The sequence below is a fragment of the Falco peregrinus genome, chromosome Z (genome assembly GCF_023634155.1).
Source record: "Falco peregrinus isolate bFalPer1 chromosome Z, bFalPer1.pri, whole genome shotgun sequence".
Classification (NCBI taxonomy): domain Eukaryota; kingdom Metazoa; phylum Chordata; class Aves; order Falconiformes; family Falconidae; genus Falco; species Falco peregrinus.
In genome coordinates this window covers 32,760,011-32,776,102 of record NC_073739.1, presented here as the reverse complement: position 1 = coordinate 32,776,102, position 16,092 = coordinate 32,760,011, and the positions used below count along the sequence as shown (strand labels likewise).

Genomic DNA, 16,092 nt, shown 5'->3' with positions numbered 1-16,092 from the left:
ATCAGACAGCTCTAGGCATCAACAAACCTGTATTACCCAGTCTGTAGCAGATACTGGGGCAGAGTATGCCTTTGAAGCTGTCACCCCAGTGTGGCTGGAAGAGCTGGGCATCTTTCACGTTTGGGTTTTGTGCTGTTGGTGATTAGTCTGTTGTTAGGCCCTGTCCCCTCGTTTAATGTAGTGACTTGGCTGGCAGCGCCTACATCTGGGCCAGGTTTTCCAGTCTTCAGGCACAGTCCTTACAAATCAGTATTTTGTTTCTTCATTTGAAATAAAACTTGTGTCCAGGCAAACTGGCCTTATTTGAAGGCCAAAACACTTGCTTTGCTCACAGTGAAGTTCAGCTGAACTCCAGAAAGCTGGAGTCCAAGCAGACAGCCACTGCTGAATCTGCATGGCTGCATAGGCTTCTGCAGATGAGCCGAGATGTGTAAATAATCCAGTATTGCCTAACTACACGTTGCTAGTGCGATGTGGACCCTACAACCTCTACAAGGCAGTATTTCTGTGTTCTGGATCATGTGAACTGACTGCAATTGTGAGGGACCAGTGTCTGGATTTTTAGTAATGTGGATTAAACCAGCTACTCTGTGACTAGGTCAAACATCCCACAGACTGCTTCAGACTTTATTCTGCCTCTGTGCAGGGTATTAAGGCACAGGAGTTGGGTGTATTTCCATTGATGAGGACAGCAAAGGTCTCTCGCTCTCCCTGGGATCCTTCCTGCACTCTTCCTGTGGCACACTGTTCTCATGGGCTTTGCTATTTAGCTGTTTAGCTGTAATCACTGGAAAGTGTTGGAAAGTAGTTTGTTGCAGAGAGTTGGCAATGTTATAGAGGGGGGAAATATGGAGTGGGTACTCTGAACAGGTTTCTGAAGATAAAATCTGTTGTGTAACTCCCAGTGATGTAGAGGGTTGTGCAGTCTGTTCCTGTCCTCTGCTTCTGCATGCCAAATCTGTCCACTGGCTGCAGGATTGGACTGGGGCAGAAAGGCTTTGTGTTTTGTGGCACATTGGAGAGCACAGCAAAGCAAATGGAGGTCTATGACCCACAGACAAGTATCCTTGTGAAAAAACACTTGAAAAGAGCAATTCTCCTGGTGTTCTGTGAATGATTTTTTCACCAAGTTAGTGGTCATGGGGTACCTTCAAACTCGGTAAGTGGTGATCCAGGTCGCTTGGTAGGGCATATAAAAGCATTGTTGCCAAATCCCCTGAATCCTGAACAGAAACAGCTCAGTGGAGGGGGTATAAAGGAGGGTTGATAACAATCAATCCCTACTTAATTTAATCTCTGGGTTACATGTTAATTGCAGCTTCAAATGTGTAATACTGAAATGGAGGGGAAGTGCTGCAAAGCCCCCTGTATCCAAGCCTGTAAGCAAAGGTGTGATTTGGGTCCATGAGCATGTGTGCACAGTCCTCAACAGCCAGTTTGACTGTAGAGACTGTCCACAAAGGGCAGGTTTTATTCCTGCTGTGAATGTGCTACTAGCCTGTCAAGTGCATCACTCTGTGTCTGGGAATTCACTGTCTATCACCAGGTGTGCATGCAGATGAAATGTGTTCATGTCAGGGTGCTGCAACCAGCAGGAAGCACTGGGCAGGGGAGGAAAGGAAGGCTCTCCTGTCACATCAGTTGGGCATCCCTCCATGAAGGCGCATCTGTAGAGGTCATGTCAGTGAATTACATGAGTACCTAGTAGAAGTTAATGAGCCCATGCTGCCTGTATACTCATGTACCTGTGTGCTGGCACAAGGTTCAATTTTTAGGGTTTTGTAGACATCTGTTTTCATCTCTGTACTGGCATTAAGGAGCACTGTTGTCTTGTTGTGATACTATGGTGTAATTATCTGTAGAACTCAGCATAATGGGTGTAATTGTTTTTCTTAGTCATGTTAGGGAAAACTTTCTTGTAGCACAGACCTATATCATTAGAGACAAGTTTTTAATCTACAAGTCATTGTAATAATGGAATCTACTTTTGGATGAGACTTAAAGGCCACAAGTGTTCATTAACTCCAAACACACATCCAGAATTGCCATTTATCTCGTCTTACTGCAGTGTAGGACTGGTCAGAGTATTTCCAGTATTTCCTGAGGAAGTCTTATGTTCCTAGCACATTTACGGCTTTTGGGAAGTTTTTCAATGCAGTTTGCAGTCAGGCATGCAGCTCTGAATCACAGGGCTAGGGTACTGGTATGTGGGACACTAGAATCAAAAGCATGTGTGTTCCCGGTTTAACTGATGTTGGGAGGGAATGGTTCTCTTGCTCTTGTGTGTGGATTGGCTGCTAGCTGTCCTGTTAACACGGAGCCTGTCAACAGAGTATATTTAAGTATGCAGATCAGAATTAATTTGATGTGGATTAACTAAATTCCTGTGTGCACACTTACTCAGAATGAAACAACTCTTCATCTGGTCTTAAACTTGAAAGTAGATTAAGTTGTGCCAAATTAATTCTGGAAAAAAGATTTAATGTTTAACATACTAGAAGCTCACTTTTCCATTTGATTGAGTTTTCCTGCAAGTCTGTGTGTACCCAAGCCTATTCCATGCTGTTAATAGCCACCAAAGAGATGAATGTGGTTTTTTAAGCCTTTATACTTTCTTGTAGTCCTGCAAGGTGCATACTGAATGCACCCAATTCACCACAGTGTTGGAGACCAGGTGGTTGCAAGACATGAACACTGACTCAACAGCAATTTTACATTCACTTTATCCAAATATGAATGGCTGCAGGGTCATTCTTGGTCACTTAGCTTCAAGGAAATGGACATTTCTCCATTGCCTGTTAAGTGCATAGCATTTTCTCCTACAAGTCGTGGTGTTGACTGGACTTCAAAACAAAGGCTTTCCTAATTCGGCAGGAGGCTTTTCATCATTATAGTAGTGAATATGGAAAAAACTTTTTTTTTTTAAAAAAAAAGGGTTAAATTGCATGGTTCAGTCACATTCAGAGGGGTCTTTAAATCAGCTTTCAAAACCTATGATTTTTTTTTCCTTGTTCTGGGCTGTTCTTGCTCTTGGAATTTTTGGGCAGGAAGGAAGAAAATTGTTGTCCTGTGGGTATTGCATTCTTTTGTGTCTTGGAGCTCAGAGGTAAGAGACAATGAGTCTAAATCTGAGCTTACTGAGACCTATGAGACTTGGCTAGAGTGCATGGGGTAAAGAAGGTAGTAGTGGGGAGTGTCATGGGGGCTGCAAAGCTACATGAGGCCACAGAGTGCAGCCTCTACCTTTCCCTGTCTTGTTGCCTTTTCTGTTCTGACACAGCTTCTCCCTTTCAACTAATTTTTTTTTCTTATTTTTTCCCCCCCTCCTAGTTAATGCCCAGCCACAACAGCTGTGCTGTGTATTGCTGCTGTGCAAAAGGAGCCCCTGGGCTTTGCTGAAGGAAGATGGCTTTCTGGACGCAGTTGGGATTGCTGCTGTGGAAGAACTTCACCTACAGGAGAAGACAGACTGTAAGTATTGGACAGAGGGGTTTTTGAAGTCTCAATTGTAACCTTGTAGCTTACTCTTCAAGCAAAACAGGGAAACATCCTGTATGCTAATATTTTACCTCCAGTGGTCCCTGGCAGAGCAACTGGTCTACCATTAGAAAGACCTGATTCAAATTGAAGAGGGTGGTGGTTGGACATAACCTAGAGGGCTTGAAGGTGCTCAAGACTTCTTTCCTGAATCCCAGTGTGAGGGGGTGTTGGAGTAATGAAACGCTCACGTCTGACCCAGTAGAGAGGGTACCACAGCCGCTTTGTGCAGCGAGGAAAATGTAAGATGAAAACCTGTGCTATGACCTGCTCCGCTCTGCAGGTGGGGCATTGCCATACTGCAGGGATGTGTGCTTGAGTCTGAAAGCTTTTGAATTCTGCAAGCTGCAACAGCAGCAACAAAATTCTGCCATTTCCTAATGGTCAAAATGGTGGAGGCAACAGGCATCTTCAGTCTCTTTGATCAGGGAGAGAAACCCAAACTTGTTGTGTCTTCACAACAGGAGGTACAGTTTAAGTGACTGGCATGAAGCATGTTCTTGCATTGGCCTGGAAACAAACCCAGGCAACTGATGTTTTTCTACCAAGGTGTGTTCTGATTAGTTTAAGTGCTAGCCTCACCATCTGTTAGCAGTGTGGGAATGTACCTGTTCAGATAGACAATATGCAACAACCATTTCTCCTTGTGGTAACGAAGGCACAGGAGTATGAACTAGGTATGGTGTTCTTAAAATTCTTCTGCCTTTACATTAATGATATGCTGTAACTCCTGCAGACAACTAAAAGCCAGAGAAAACATGCTCTTTGCCCTCCAGGGATTTAGGGGATAACTGTGCTGGACAAGGGCATGTTCTGTACAACAGGCCTGTGCAGAGGATCTGTCCTGTTAGATCTGACCTTGAGGAGGTATGAGTAGGGAATGTGAAGGGAACATGAGTTACTGAGGTGGTGAGTGGAAAGTGGTCTGTCTGATAAGCTTTCTGAACCCTGCAAATGTCAGGGTCCTTGCCAGCTGGTTCGGGCTGGGTGGTTTTAGAAACTGAGAGTCACAAGGGAGGGGAGGCTATCATGTTCACCACTGGAGATGGAGACGGTCTCTGAAGTCTTTGCTCAGGTATCCGGGCTTGGACACAAGTCCAGTTCATTCAGATCTGGAATTAGTCCATTCTTAAATAAAATCAGACAAGGGTGACTCATGAAGTTTTTGACTTTTCCTGTATACCTCTGTGGTTACAGAGGTGCCAGCGATGGCAGGAATTTCTACATTGTTAGCATGTTTTTTGACCTTACCCCAGGATCCTTGATCTCCCAGGACAGGACTGCTCAGCTGGGAGACTGGGCTGTGTCAGCTGCAAGGAGCGAGGCTATCTGCTCTCTGAATTTATGGGCCAGCATCCTGACCTTGGGAACAGCCTCATAATTTAGAAGAATACTGCAAGAGAGCTGGGGAAGGTAGTCTCAAAACTGACTACAGCTCCTAAAAAGATAGGCTGTTCTTAGCTATTGCTCATGTAACCTAGGCTTTTAGGGCTGAAGACAGTTTCTTCCTCCCTTGCCACTTAGAGATTTTACTCCTGACCTCTTCCAAACTGCCTTAGCAACTAGGGGAACTGCAGATCTGAAACAATGCTTAAACTGGTTAAACCATGAGGAGACTTCACAAGGAGTTGTTTTACACTGAAAATGATGGGACTTTTTTGTCAGGGTCTTCGTAAAATAATGCATCAGGTTTGAAGGTTACCTGGAAGAGGTCTGAGTCTAGCATGCATGTCCTGTCAAGGTAGCTGTAGGCAAGCTTGCTGGGCAGCAGAGCTGCATTTGGATTCTTTGGCAATGCCACAAAAATGCAGTAGGCTAAGCATGTGTTAGTGAAAAAGACCTTCCTGCTTGTAGTTTTGTCATGATCTTGAATCTGCTCAGCTATTTCTTGGTACCTTCTGGCAGCTTCTGCATTGGTTTCCCATCAAGTAGCCCAAAGGGCCTGAAGCTGCTCTTAGTCTCTGTTCAGCGCTGATATTATTAGTTAATTCACAACAAAGGCCTGAGACATTGCTTTTTTTTACAGGTTCTTATATCTGCAGAGTTTTTCTCCTTAGTGCTTCCCATTTGGGCTTTACCTGAAGATATCAGGAGTGGAAATCCACTTAACAGAAAATGGCAGAAAAGTAGCAGAACATCTGTTCTCACCACACTTACCATGGCAGCACAGTCATTCATCTGTTTGCTTTAGTGTTTGAAGGCCTTGAGCTGGGTGTGCTGGTGACGGTGCTCTCCCATTTGCACTTACTGAAGTTGTAGCCCAGAAATAGTTTGATCCTTGCCCTTCTTCCCACAAGAAGCGTGGGCTAGCCTTTGCTTCCCACCAAACTGTCCCTTGGCTGCTGTGAGTTGGGGCTGCATTGCAAAAGCTGGGTTCAAAGCTCAGCCTGACGTGTGCAATTCAAGTGTTACTTTGTACTGGGTAACTTCCAGCAGCACCAGAGTTGGGAGGAGGAGTTTACAGGGAAAGAGGAGGAAGGAAAAATCATGTTCAGGGGTCACTGTGTAAAAACCAACCAAACAAAAAAAATCAACAGAAAACATTTCTTACTCCCTGCTGTCTTTCACATGAGGTGACATCTCAAACTTGCGTGGAGAGACTGGTCAGCTGCTGGTAGCTCTCTGCATTGAAACTGGACCATAAAGGTGGGGAGGGTGGTTGGCAGTGAGATGGGGTGGTAGTTTGGTTAGTTCTTCCTCAACAGGCTTTGTATTGACACAGTGTAGATCTCAATATTTAATGGTATCCTGCATCATTGGCCAGCTGGTGTAAATTGGGCATGCTTTGGGGACTAGCCTCTGTAAAAATAGGAGCAGTTTGTTCCTTGCCAAGTGCCACCCCTGGATTCAACTGCTGTGTGCAAATGGGATGTTCCTCCTTCAACTCAAGATGTCGTGGGGTGGCAGAGGGGGGTTGGAGGTCTGAAGGTTCATTTTGCTATTTACCAGCCTGGTCTAGTAGCTGCAACATTGAAGTGGGTGGGGAGACTTGGTTTTTCAGTATCTAATTAGTGTGAACCTGACTGCAATGAGTGATGCCCCTTAGTATCTCTTTGTCCTCCCCTACAAAGGCCACAGTGGATGAAAAGTGCTGTCACAGGAAGGTCAGGAAGCATAGGGGAAGGAACATACTGACCTTTATGAGCAAAAGGAAGAGGTTTCAGTTTTTCTTGAACAGCACAAGAGGCTGCCCAAGGAGTTCAAACTCTATTGAAATGCTACTGACGCATTGAGATTGACCCCGTGCAAGCCTCTGGTGCAGCAGTGGCCAGCTGTCTCTCAGTGAGTACCATCTGAGTGGCTGTCATGATGCAGCAGTCTTCAGCTGTGAAAGTGCAACTTGGTCAGTCCAAGCTGTATCCGTCCTTTCTCTGTCCTCCCTGAGCCTGTCAATCTGCAGAGTAAGATGCATGTGCAGAGGCATATAGCACTGTGCACGCAGCCTGCATGTGATTACCTTCATGACTGTCATTAACCATAATCAGGCATGCAAAAAAAGAGCTGTGTGCAGGTGGCCAGGCTCCCCTTTCAACAGCAGGGCCATTTGGGCACTACTGTCCACCCTGGTGTGGTGTGGCTGGGGCTGATAACTTTCTAAGCAAGCCAGGGCTTGATCTGAAGCGCAGCATTTTTTTAAGTGGTTCTGTAGCAGTCACGGGGCTGCGAGGGCCTAGCTGGCTACCTTGGTCAGGTGGAGAGGCCTCCACAAGCCCAGCTGACACCACTCTTACCCAAGCAGTGTAGTGGCAGTTGCTCAGGGTGCATGCTCATTGCCTACATCCAGGGTGGCAGAGGGCTGCAATGTGTGTCAGGGCATGGCCATCTACACTGGTGGAGGGAATGGCATGTTCTGGTTTCACAGCCACCCTTGTCAAGAAGAGGGAAAAATCCTGCTACACTGTCCTGGCAGCAGCTGTGAGAGGATCTTGGAAAGGAGAGGAGCAGGCAAATTGTCAGTGTCCTAGCTCTGAGAATCTCTGACCTCTGGGAGCAAGGCCACTGTCTAATGCAAAAGGAAGCAGACTGTCACTGTTAATGGCTCTGTGTGTGTTGCCACTACTTTTGTGTGTGTGTGAAAACAGAGATCAAAGATACTGAGACATCTTCCTGGCATCTTTGTTAGTGTGGAGCTTCTTAACCGGCAGTAGTACAACATGTGCATGAAAATAACGGGTGGGAAACAGTGGCCCAAGCATATACTGCCGAGCCTGGCATTACTGGCAGGAGTGCCTGGGAGACTGCTTAGTTTTTGCCTTTGAGACAGGGTTGCCATTTGGTTGGACGTCAGCCATGAGGAGTATCTGTGAAGACCCATCCTGTATAGTTTCCTCTGCTGGATCAAGTGGCGTTTGTTTTAATGCACTATTATTACAGTCTGAGATTGCTTTGAGGTACACCTAGTATCACCTAGAAGTCTCACCTCAAAGTTTGCATGGAGTACCTTGTGCTGAGTGTCAGGAGCCTAATTTTAGCTATTGATGGTGTAACATGGGAAAACATGTTTGTGTGGGGATTCTCTCTCCCACTGGGGTGCAGGTCTTACTCTATTTGGCTTGCAATAGGAATGATGTAGATATCTTATTAGAAAAAATGGGGTTTTCCAGGAAAGACAGGGAAAGGATTTCTCTTCTCTTGACTGAGAAAACACTCTATTTTCCCTCTCCCAAAAGGAGCAAAAACATAAGTAGCAGCATAAAAAGCTTTCGGTTTTTCTTCCTCATGGTTTACCTAAAATGCATGTTTAGGCAGCTTTTCTGGAGTGGGGAAGGAGGGGTGTGGCTGGTGAAGGTCAAGCCTGGGAAACCTCAGCTTATGTCTCAGAAGCTCTAGGATGAACTGTTACTTTTTTCACATGCTTCTGTAGGACGTGGCAATCTCCATGAATTTTTCTGTGCTTCAATTCCCTGTCTTAAATAATGCTCTGCATTTAATAGCAGGCCTTTCTTATATTCTTGTCTAGTCCTTCTGAGTTCTTTATATCCTTACCCTAACACTCACTGCTCATCTGTAGGTACCCTGGACCGGTGGGTGCCTACCTTTGGAGGGGAAAAAAAAAAGTACATTAGAATAAACCAATAACTAGGTATGAACTTAATCTTGGTAGCTCTGCTTTCCTGGTACCACTGCACTTCTGCAGCCCTGAAATTGAAAGATTGGCATAGCTATGTGTCAGTACAATTTCATCACCTGATGTGTTAGTGTAGAAGCTCAGTAGTTTGCTGGGAGAATGGGATGGAGGTGTTTCCCTGTATCTGTAAAATACGAGGCCAAAAATTCAGGTCATGGCTGGGAAGATTCGTTGGGAGGCTTCTTTCAGTCAGGGGACAAAAAGAACTAAACAGCCCCTAAGCACATCCAGTTTAGTCCCAGAACTGGCACATATCAATGAGAAAAGCCTGTAATTCTTTGCAGATTATCCTCTGAAGTTGGAGGAACAAACTTCTTGATCCTGGAATGCACAGGCAAAATGAAGTGAGGCAGTACTTGCAAAACTGTCCTGGCTTAGAAGTGAATTGTCCTGAAACCTCTGCTCTGTCATGTATTTTGAATGGGATGTTTTAATACTTTGTCTTTATTGTTTCCAGTTCCAGCTGCTGATCGAAGTGGCCTGGCCTCTGTTTATCTTCTTCATCCTGATCTCTGTAAGACTTTCATATCCGCCCTACGAGCAGCATGAATGTAAGTATCAAACACAGCAGCTGTACCCAGAATGGTGGTTGTTTCATGGTTAGAAGGTAATAATGCAGTTGGCAAGATGCAAAGAGCAGGGGCAGTGGCTGCATACTTAAGTCAAATCTTCAGGGAAGTTTTAATGGCTCTTTCCCTTCTACCTTGGAGACTGCAGTGTGTTCTGACATGTTTATGTTGCTCCAGCACTGTACATTGCTGCTGTTTCTTATTTTTTGCATTTATGTATTAGTCGAGAATTTGCTGTAGAACTGTGACAAGTCTGCAAAACCCACACAGAACCCAAGTCTTACTTGTCATCATTGATCTGTATGTGACTTAGCATAAAAAGAAAGTAGTGTTCAGATCTGTAAGAAAGCAATCTCATTTTCAGGCAGTAATGTGCATTAATGTATCACATTAAAGAGCCTGGGCAATTCTACTCCTTCTAACCATTAGACTGTCAGCTCTGTATTCAGTAGATTGAGCAGTCATACATTTGTGGGGAAAAGCTACTCTTCTTTCTTCTTTATATCCTAAATTAGCACATTTCTGCTTTTCTTTTAAAGGAAGCTTATTCTTGTGCTGCCAATGACAATCTTTAGGCATCTGTGTTGGTTACCATTTGATTTAGGTAGCATGACTTGTTTATTAGCAACATGCTTTATCTTACTGTGACTGGTGACAGCTTCATACTGCAATTAGCTGACTGGAAGAGGTCTTTGTTATCTTTCCTTTGCCTGATTACCGCAAGGTATGGTTTAAGGGTGAGCACAACAAGATTCTGGAGGGCACACTGAAGTGTTTAATTCTTAAAATGAGTAAAGAACTAGCTCTTCCAGCACTTACCCTATGGCTCTTTGCAGTAGCTGGAGCATTTTGTGCTGTTTGCTAGGCTTTCAAGTTAGTAAGGATCCTTCTAAAGCTGAAGTGTTTATCTTTATGGTGCCCGTTGCACTTTGGACACTGCTGGTCCCGTGTACTGTTTAACTCACTTTCTGCAGTGCTTAGCAGGGTAATTGAAGCTTTCCTAAACTAGATCTCATACTTTGCATGACATTTGAACTGCCTTTTCTGACTGAATGTTACAGTGGCATTAGAGATACCTGTAATACAGATGTGAAGCTGAAGAGAGGCAATGAGCAGTCTACTCAGCTGGTATAAATAACTAGCAGCCTCAATGGTAATTTTTCAGCTGTGGTGGTGCTGTATATAACTCAAATCTAGCAAGAGCTGCCTTTTCATAGAGCTGTTTAGTTTGGGCTTGTTAGTCATTAGTGTCTATATAAATCCTTTGCTTTGCTCTGGTATGCTGGTGTCACAGAGTTCTGAGTCTTTTGCCTGCAGCCCTTTTTCCTTACCATTTACACTAACTGATGTTGTTTTGTTTGCCTTCTGCCAATGTTATCTTCAGGAATTGTGGAGTGTAGGGCACCTGGTAACTTTTTAATTAACTTTTTGTGGTAAACTCATCTCCATTTTTAAAAGCTTCTGAGAACAGGTAACTAAACTTCATTTAAATCTGGACTGGTTTCGTTGGACATTCACTCGTGCTGACAGATGTGGCTGTGTTGTATAGTTGAACTGTTTTAACTATTTTTTGCTGAACTGTGAGCAGAGATAGCAAGAAAGAAACCTTGAGTTCATGGTGAACTTTGGCAACCCTGTGGATGCCTTAAGGGAAACAGGATTGTTATCTGTAGCGGCAGTGCTGTATGCTGTTATGAAATCACTTGCAGGTAATGCCTGATGATAGCAACAGAGCTGCATGCAAGTGCTTTGTAGCCTCCAGATAGCCTGGATGGTTTAATGCTGTAGTGTTTTTCAATAAACAAGTAAGACTTTAAGTCGTCTTTTCCTGTTTGAGAAGAAGAATGCAGGATTCGGCTGTTTCTGTGGTCAGACTTCCTAGTCAGGACTTTTCTAGCAGCTTTGCCTACTGTAAGGAACCTTTTTCTGGAAAAAGGGGGAAATTTTGCCAGCCCTTAAGTGATAGTTACATGGCTTTCACCAAATCAGCCAGAGAAGGCAGAATGCTATTGATTGCTGACTTGTGTCTTGTAGAGCTTGACTTTTCTGTTTCTGTCACCCTTGAAGGTGTTAAAAATGTACTTCATTTTGGGAAAAACTGACAAAAAGTCACTTTATACTGAAAAGCTAGTTTTGCAGCAGTGTCATTGAAGTTGGTGTGCTATTACACTGTTGCTGTTTTTCTGGGTAACTCATCTGACTCAAAACTGGCAGATCTCTGCTTTACTCTTTGAGAAAGCACTGTTGCATGCATCACTATGTAAAGAGCTACCATGAATTATTGTGCACCTTCCCTCTTTTCATTTTATTTTTAATAGTTTGAGTTCTTAGCCATGTAAAATAAAAGGCATGGAGGAGGGAGTATGTGCTTCTCAGGGAAATTTTACAAAAAGAATCTGAAAGTCCTGGTATTTTTCATCTTCTCCCCACCTCTCAGCTGAGAAGAAGAAAATAAGCAAAATGAGACAAAAGCCAGAGAGATCAGGTAAACAGCTTTTCTATTTTAAACAGAGAACTAGGAACAATCAGTCCCCTGGGTACTAGAAACAATGAACCTTTGGTTCCTTCACCTTTCTCCTGGACAGAGTCCTTTGCTTTTTCCAGGGAGAGCTGATAAGCTCCCAGTCTTCCTTCAGCCACCTACGTTAACCAGCATTTGCTGTAATGCAGCAGCTTAGACCTCTCTTCCTCGTGGGACTTTGGTAGCTCAGTTCTGGCTGTGGAGGTAGGAAGCCAGCCCTCCATGTGATTGCAGCTGTGCTGCAAGGATGAGGTGGGCGCCGTACGGGAGAATGTGTCTCGTGGTCAAAGCCTTGAGTAGCTGCAAGATACTGAGGAAGGGGCGTGACCTTCCTCTGTGCTCCCCTCCCTAGTGTGGGGTGAGGAGGGGAGTTCGTTTGCAGAAAGCAGCCTGATGGCTCATCTAAGGTACAGGACTATACAAGTGAAGCTGTTCCTGTTGTTGGAGGGTAAGGGATTCACGAGTGCCTGAGTGGCATACTGGTGGAGATCTGCTGCAAGTAGTTACTGCTTTAACTTTTGACCAGAATGCGGAACGTAAGCAGGACATAAACTCTGGGCTATGACTGAAGTAGATCTTTAGTAGCTAGAGTTAGACTTCAGCAAAAAGATTTGAAACGCAGCAGGCAGGTACCTAAACATTTTAGGAGATCTAAAGATTTAAGACTGTCTGGAAATCAAGCCAATATGGGACAGCAACAACATACTTATCTCAGGGAAACCAATGCAGGCACCCACCCCACAACTGCTGACTCTTTGCTTGGTGTTTACAGTGTGTGTAACTGAGGTGAGTGGATTTTTGAAAACAAAAAGGACTGAACAGAAATACTGTGGGTCTTCAGAACCCAGGCCCTGACCACAGCTGTCTGTGTGGCCTCAAGCTTGTGTTAGTTATGCATGCAAATCCAGAGGAGCACAGCTGGTTAGAAAGCATGTATGTGGCATGTCACCACTGCTAGGCTTTTGAGTTGCCTGCTGTTGGGCATTCCTCAGCACGAAGTACTATATCCAAGTCAGCATGGCCAAAAAAACATTGCAGAGAGTAGCAAAGAGCTTCTGCAGGCTTAACAAGGTATAGTTTTTCAGTGGAGGTGGCTAGACCAGTGTGGGGAGCTTAACATGAGCTCAGCTCTTTTTAGTGTTGGCTGTTGGGCTCTCATAAGCAATTTGGGGCAGTAACCAGCACAGGATTAGCACTGCCCTTCAAATGTAGTGCTGTGTAGTAGTAGGTTGTGTCCTGTGTTTCTGTCTCCTAACTCTTGCATTTCTGTTCCAGGTCACTTCCCAAACAAAGCTATGCCTTCAGCAGGAACCTTGCCATGGATACAGGGGATCATTTGCAACGCCAACAACCCTTGTTTCCGCTACCCAACTCCTGGGGAATCCCCAGGTATTGTTGGAAACTTCAATGCCTCCATGTGAGTCTGCCTGCTTTTTTTGTCATCTCTGTTCATGGGGCAACATGTGGAAAAGGGATGTTTGGAAGTTACCAGCTAGTTGTGTAAATGTACACTGTTGGGGGTTTTGCTGTTTCTGCTGCCACTGAAGTACCAAGCTCTCCAGCTACCAAGTTCAGAGGGGCTGGCAGAGAGCTGGCAGGTGTGCAGTATCACCAAGTCCAAGCAGTCAGAGCTCATGGTGAATGAAAAGCTCTGCCTCGTTGAGGACTGAGTCCCTTCTGTTGTCGGTTGCTCAGAATTTGGACCATAAAAAGGCAAGATGTAAGCTTTTTTCAGAGACCCTCTTTCCCTGGTTAATGAACCTCTGAGATGGATTGTGTAGAGTGAAAGGCAGTTGAAGTGCAGGTCTGGTGGATACTTATGACGCTCTTTATTTATTACTGGCTAATGTGTTGCAGAAAGCTGAATTTATGGCCAACTTCCTTACACCCTGCCCTGCTTGCTGCGTTCATACTGTCAGGCCAGTTCTACTTAACGTAGAGTAAAATGTGTCTCTAACCTGGAGAAGCATTTGAAAGGAGCAAGGACATACTTGTATTATTTTGCTTCTAAGAGGAAGCAGTTTACAGGCAGCAGGAGGCCCTCCTCCACCCCAGTCTTAAAGAAATGCTTTCACATGCATTGAGGTTTGCAATGTAACTTTGTTTGACCTTGGATTAGCAGCCATCTTTTATTAGGCTCCTTGGATTGTCCCAGGGTGGTCACTGGAGAAAGGGCTTATTCTACTGAAGAGGGCAGCGGCATAAGGGCTTATTGTCCGGGAGAGAGCATTGGCGTAACTGTAAAGGGACTGGAGTTTGGAATTGGGGTGTAAAACTGTATCTGTGGATGCTGGCTCACAGAGCTGATGACTGCTGGTTGTTTTTGTGTTTTCCCATCGCCAGTGTTTCCCGGCTGTTCTCAGATGCCAAGAGGTTACTCTTGTACAGCCAACAGGACACGAGCATAAATGATGTCCAGAAGGTTCTGGGAAAACTGCGCAAGCTGGGAAACTCCTCTGGCTCAGGTAACAGCATGGTAGAAAGGACCAGCTACGTCTGGTTTCTGGTCTGGTTAATTTTGCATGTGTGTGAACTTCTGAAATGTACAGTTAGCATTACAGTTTTTCAAACCCTTTAAAATACTGCAGAAGTACCCTAAGCCTCTCCTGTGTCTTTAGCTTCTTTGGTGGAAGGTGAAAGGGGTGGTCTGTAACTCCAAGGATAGCAGCTGTTTTTGATACAAAATTACAATCCTCAGCCCACTGTAGTCTGTTAAAATGCTGACTTTCTCAAAGGAGTGAAAGCAATGTGTCTTTTTGGAAAACACTAGTTACCTTGCTACTTTGAGTGAAGCAGTGAATGCAGTATAGCTACGATTTAGCGCTCTGCTGCCTGAGCTGCAGAGGGAAGTGTGAAAGGGAAGAGCGCAGATGAGGAAAAGCTGATGTTAGCTTCCAGTTTTCAAACTCAAAGCTGATTGTTATCTGACAATGATGCCTCCCATTTCCCTTGGTGGGGTGTTTTTTTTGTTTCCGTGTGACTTTGGTGTTGGATGCTTCATTCTCTGCTGTCGTGTGGCAGGATTTTGAATGGCAGGGTCCAAAAGAAAATGTTTTGTCTTGGGGGCTCACACAACCCCATTTGCCATGGAAAATGAGAATCCTCCAATTTTTAGCTTGCATGAGAAGGTCTGGTATGCATTCCTGTCCTGTGCAGATGAATAAGTGACTAGTGTGAGATGAGATGGGAAGTGTGCAGCAGAGCTAGGGCATGAAACAGCTCTGCCCTCTCTTGGGAAATGTGACAGGTCTCTTGTTATTTCCAGGTCTCTCTGACATGGTAACTTGTTAGAGTTTTTTTGGGTACTCTTCTCTGAAAGATTATTTCTCTTGGCTGCTGTTAGTGCCGCATGTACCTACTGTAAGTGATGGAAAGTAATGGTTTAAAAAGAAGTACAGCAGTGAAATAGAGCAGGAAACATAGCCGTTGAATGTCTTCACCTGCAGCCTCTATCCAGGCATGTGGAGCTCTTTGAATATAGGTGTTATTTTAGTGTTTTGTGAAAGCTGTTCCTCATTTTACGGTTGTGGTTCTTTCTATCTCTCTCCTTTTGAGCATGGCTCAGGCAGGCTGCAGGACAAAAAGTTTCTGACTTGGTGTGGTGTGAATAGTTTCATATCTGATATGTCCTGAGCTCACTTCTAAAGCAGAGATCGTGTTTTGACATCCTTTCCTGTGTTGCTCAGTACACTGCAGGTCACCTTGAAATAACCTGTATTGTTAGTGATGGGCTAGCAGATGCATGCTGGCTGTATGTACGGACACAAACTATGCCAGGGATTTGTCTTGGCTATGTAACACTCCTGTCTCCTTCAGGGCTGTGCAGAATCCTGATGTGATCGGATCTGCAGATGATACTGCGATCTACTGACTCTTTAAGCACTGGTTGATACTTTCACTTATGCATAAGGGACACCCTTCCTTGCTGGGCTCAAGATCAGTACCACTAAGCTCTCGCTTTTTACTCTGAGAACTGCTAAGTGGCATGTCATGCTTTTACCCAAGTCTGCAGTGGTTTTAGGGGGGAGAGGATGCAGAGTGAACCCTTTACAGAGATGGACTCACAATGAACATGGCCAAAATGAGCTGAGATCACTGTTTCCCAAGGAGAGCTTAATACTGTTTTTTCATGGACCTCATCAAGGAAAAGGTTTGACTTGGTGGTCTTGTGGGAGCAAGCTGTCTTCGTTAGAATGATGGACATTGTTACTGGATTTTAGACTCTGTGCCCACAGCAGTATCTTGAAGTTAACTCTTCCAAAGAGAGTAGATACTGGTGATGTTTTGAAATGTGCAGTGAACATCAGACATTGATGTTTACAAAAAAACTACCAAAG

The 16,092-nt window shown here is 44.6% G+C and overlaps 1 protein-coding gene across 3 annotated transcripts in view; it reads left to right on the top strand.

The window, feature by feature from the left end:
* The window catches only part of ABCA1 (ATP binding cassette subfamily A member 1), a 99,631-nt gene that overhangs the window by 14,325 nt on the left and 69,214 nt on the right, over positions 1 to 16,092 (top strand). For all 3 annotated transcript variants that reach the window (XM_055790653.1, XM_055790651.1, XM_027777814.2), the window contains 4 exons: positions 3,331 to 3,471; positions 9,123 to 9,216; positions 13,031 to 13,172; positions 14,099 to 14,220. In XM_055790653.1, coding sequence (XP_055646628.1) covers positions 3,406 to 3,471; positions 9,123 to 9,216; positions 13,031 to 13,172; positions 14,099 to 14,220 — 424 coding nt within the window. In that variant the 5' untranslated portion in view covers positions 3,331 to 3,405. The remainder of the gene's footprint in view (positions 1 to 3,330; positions 3,472 to 9,122; positions 9,217 to 13,030; positions 13,173 to 14,098; positions 14,221 to 16,092) is intronic.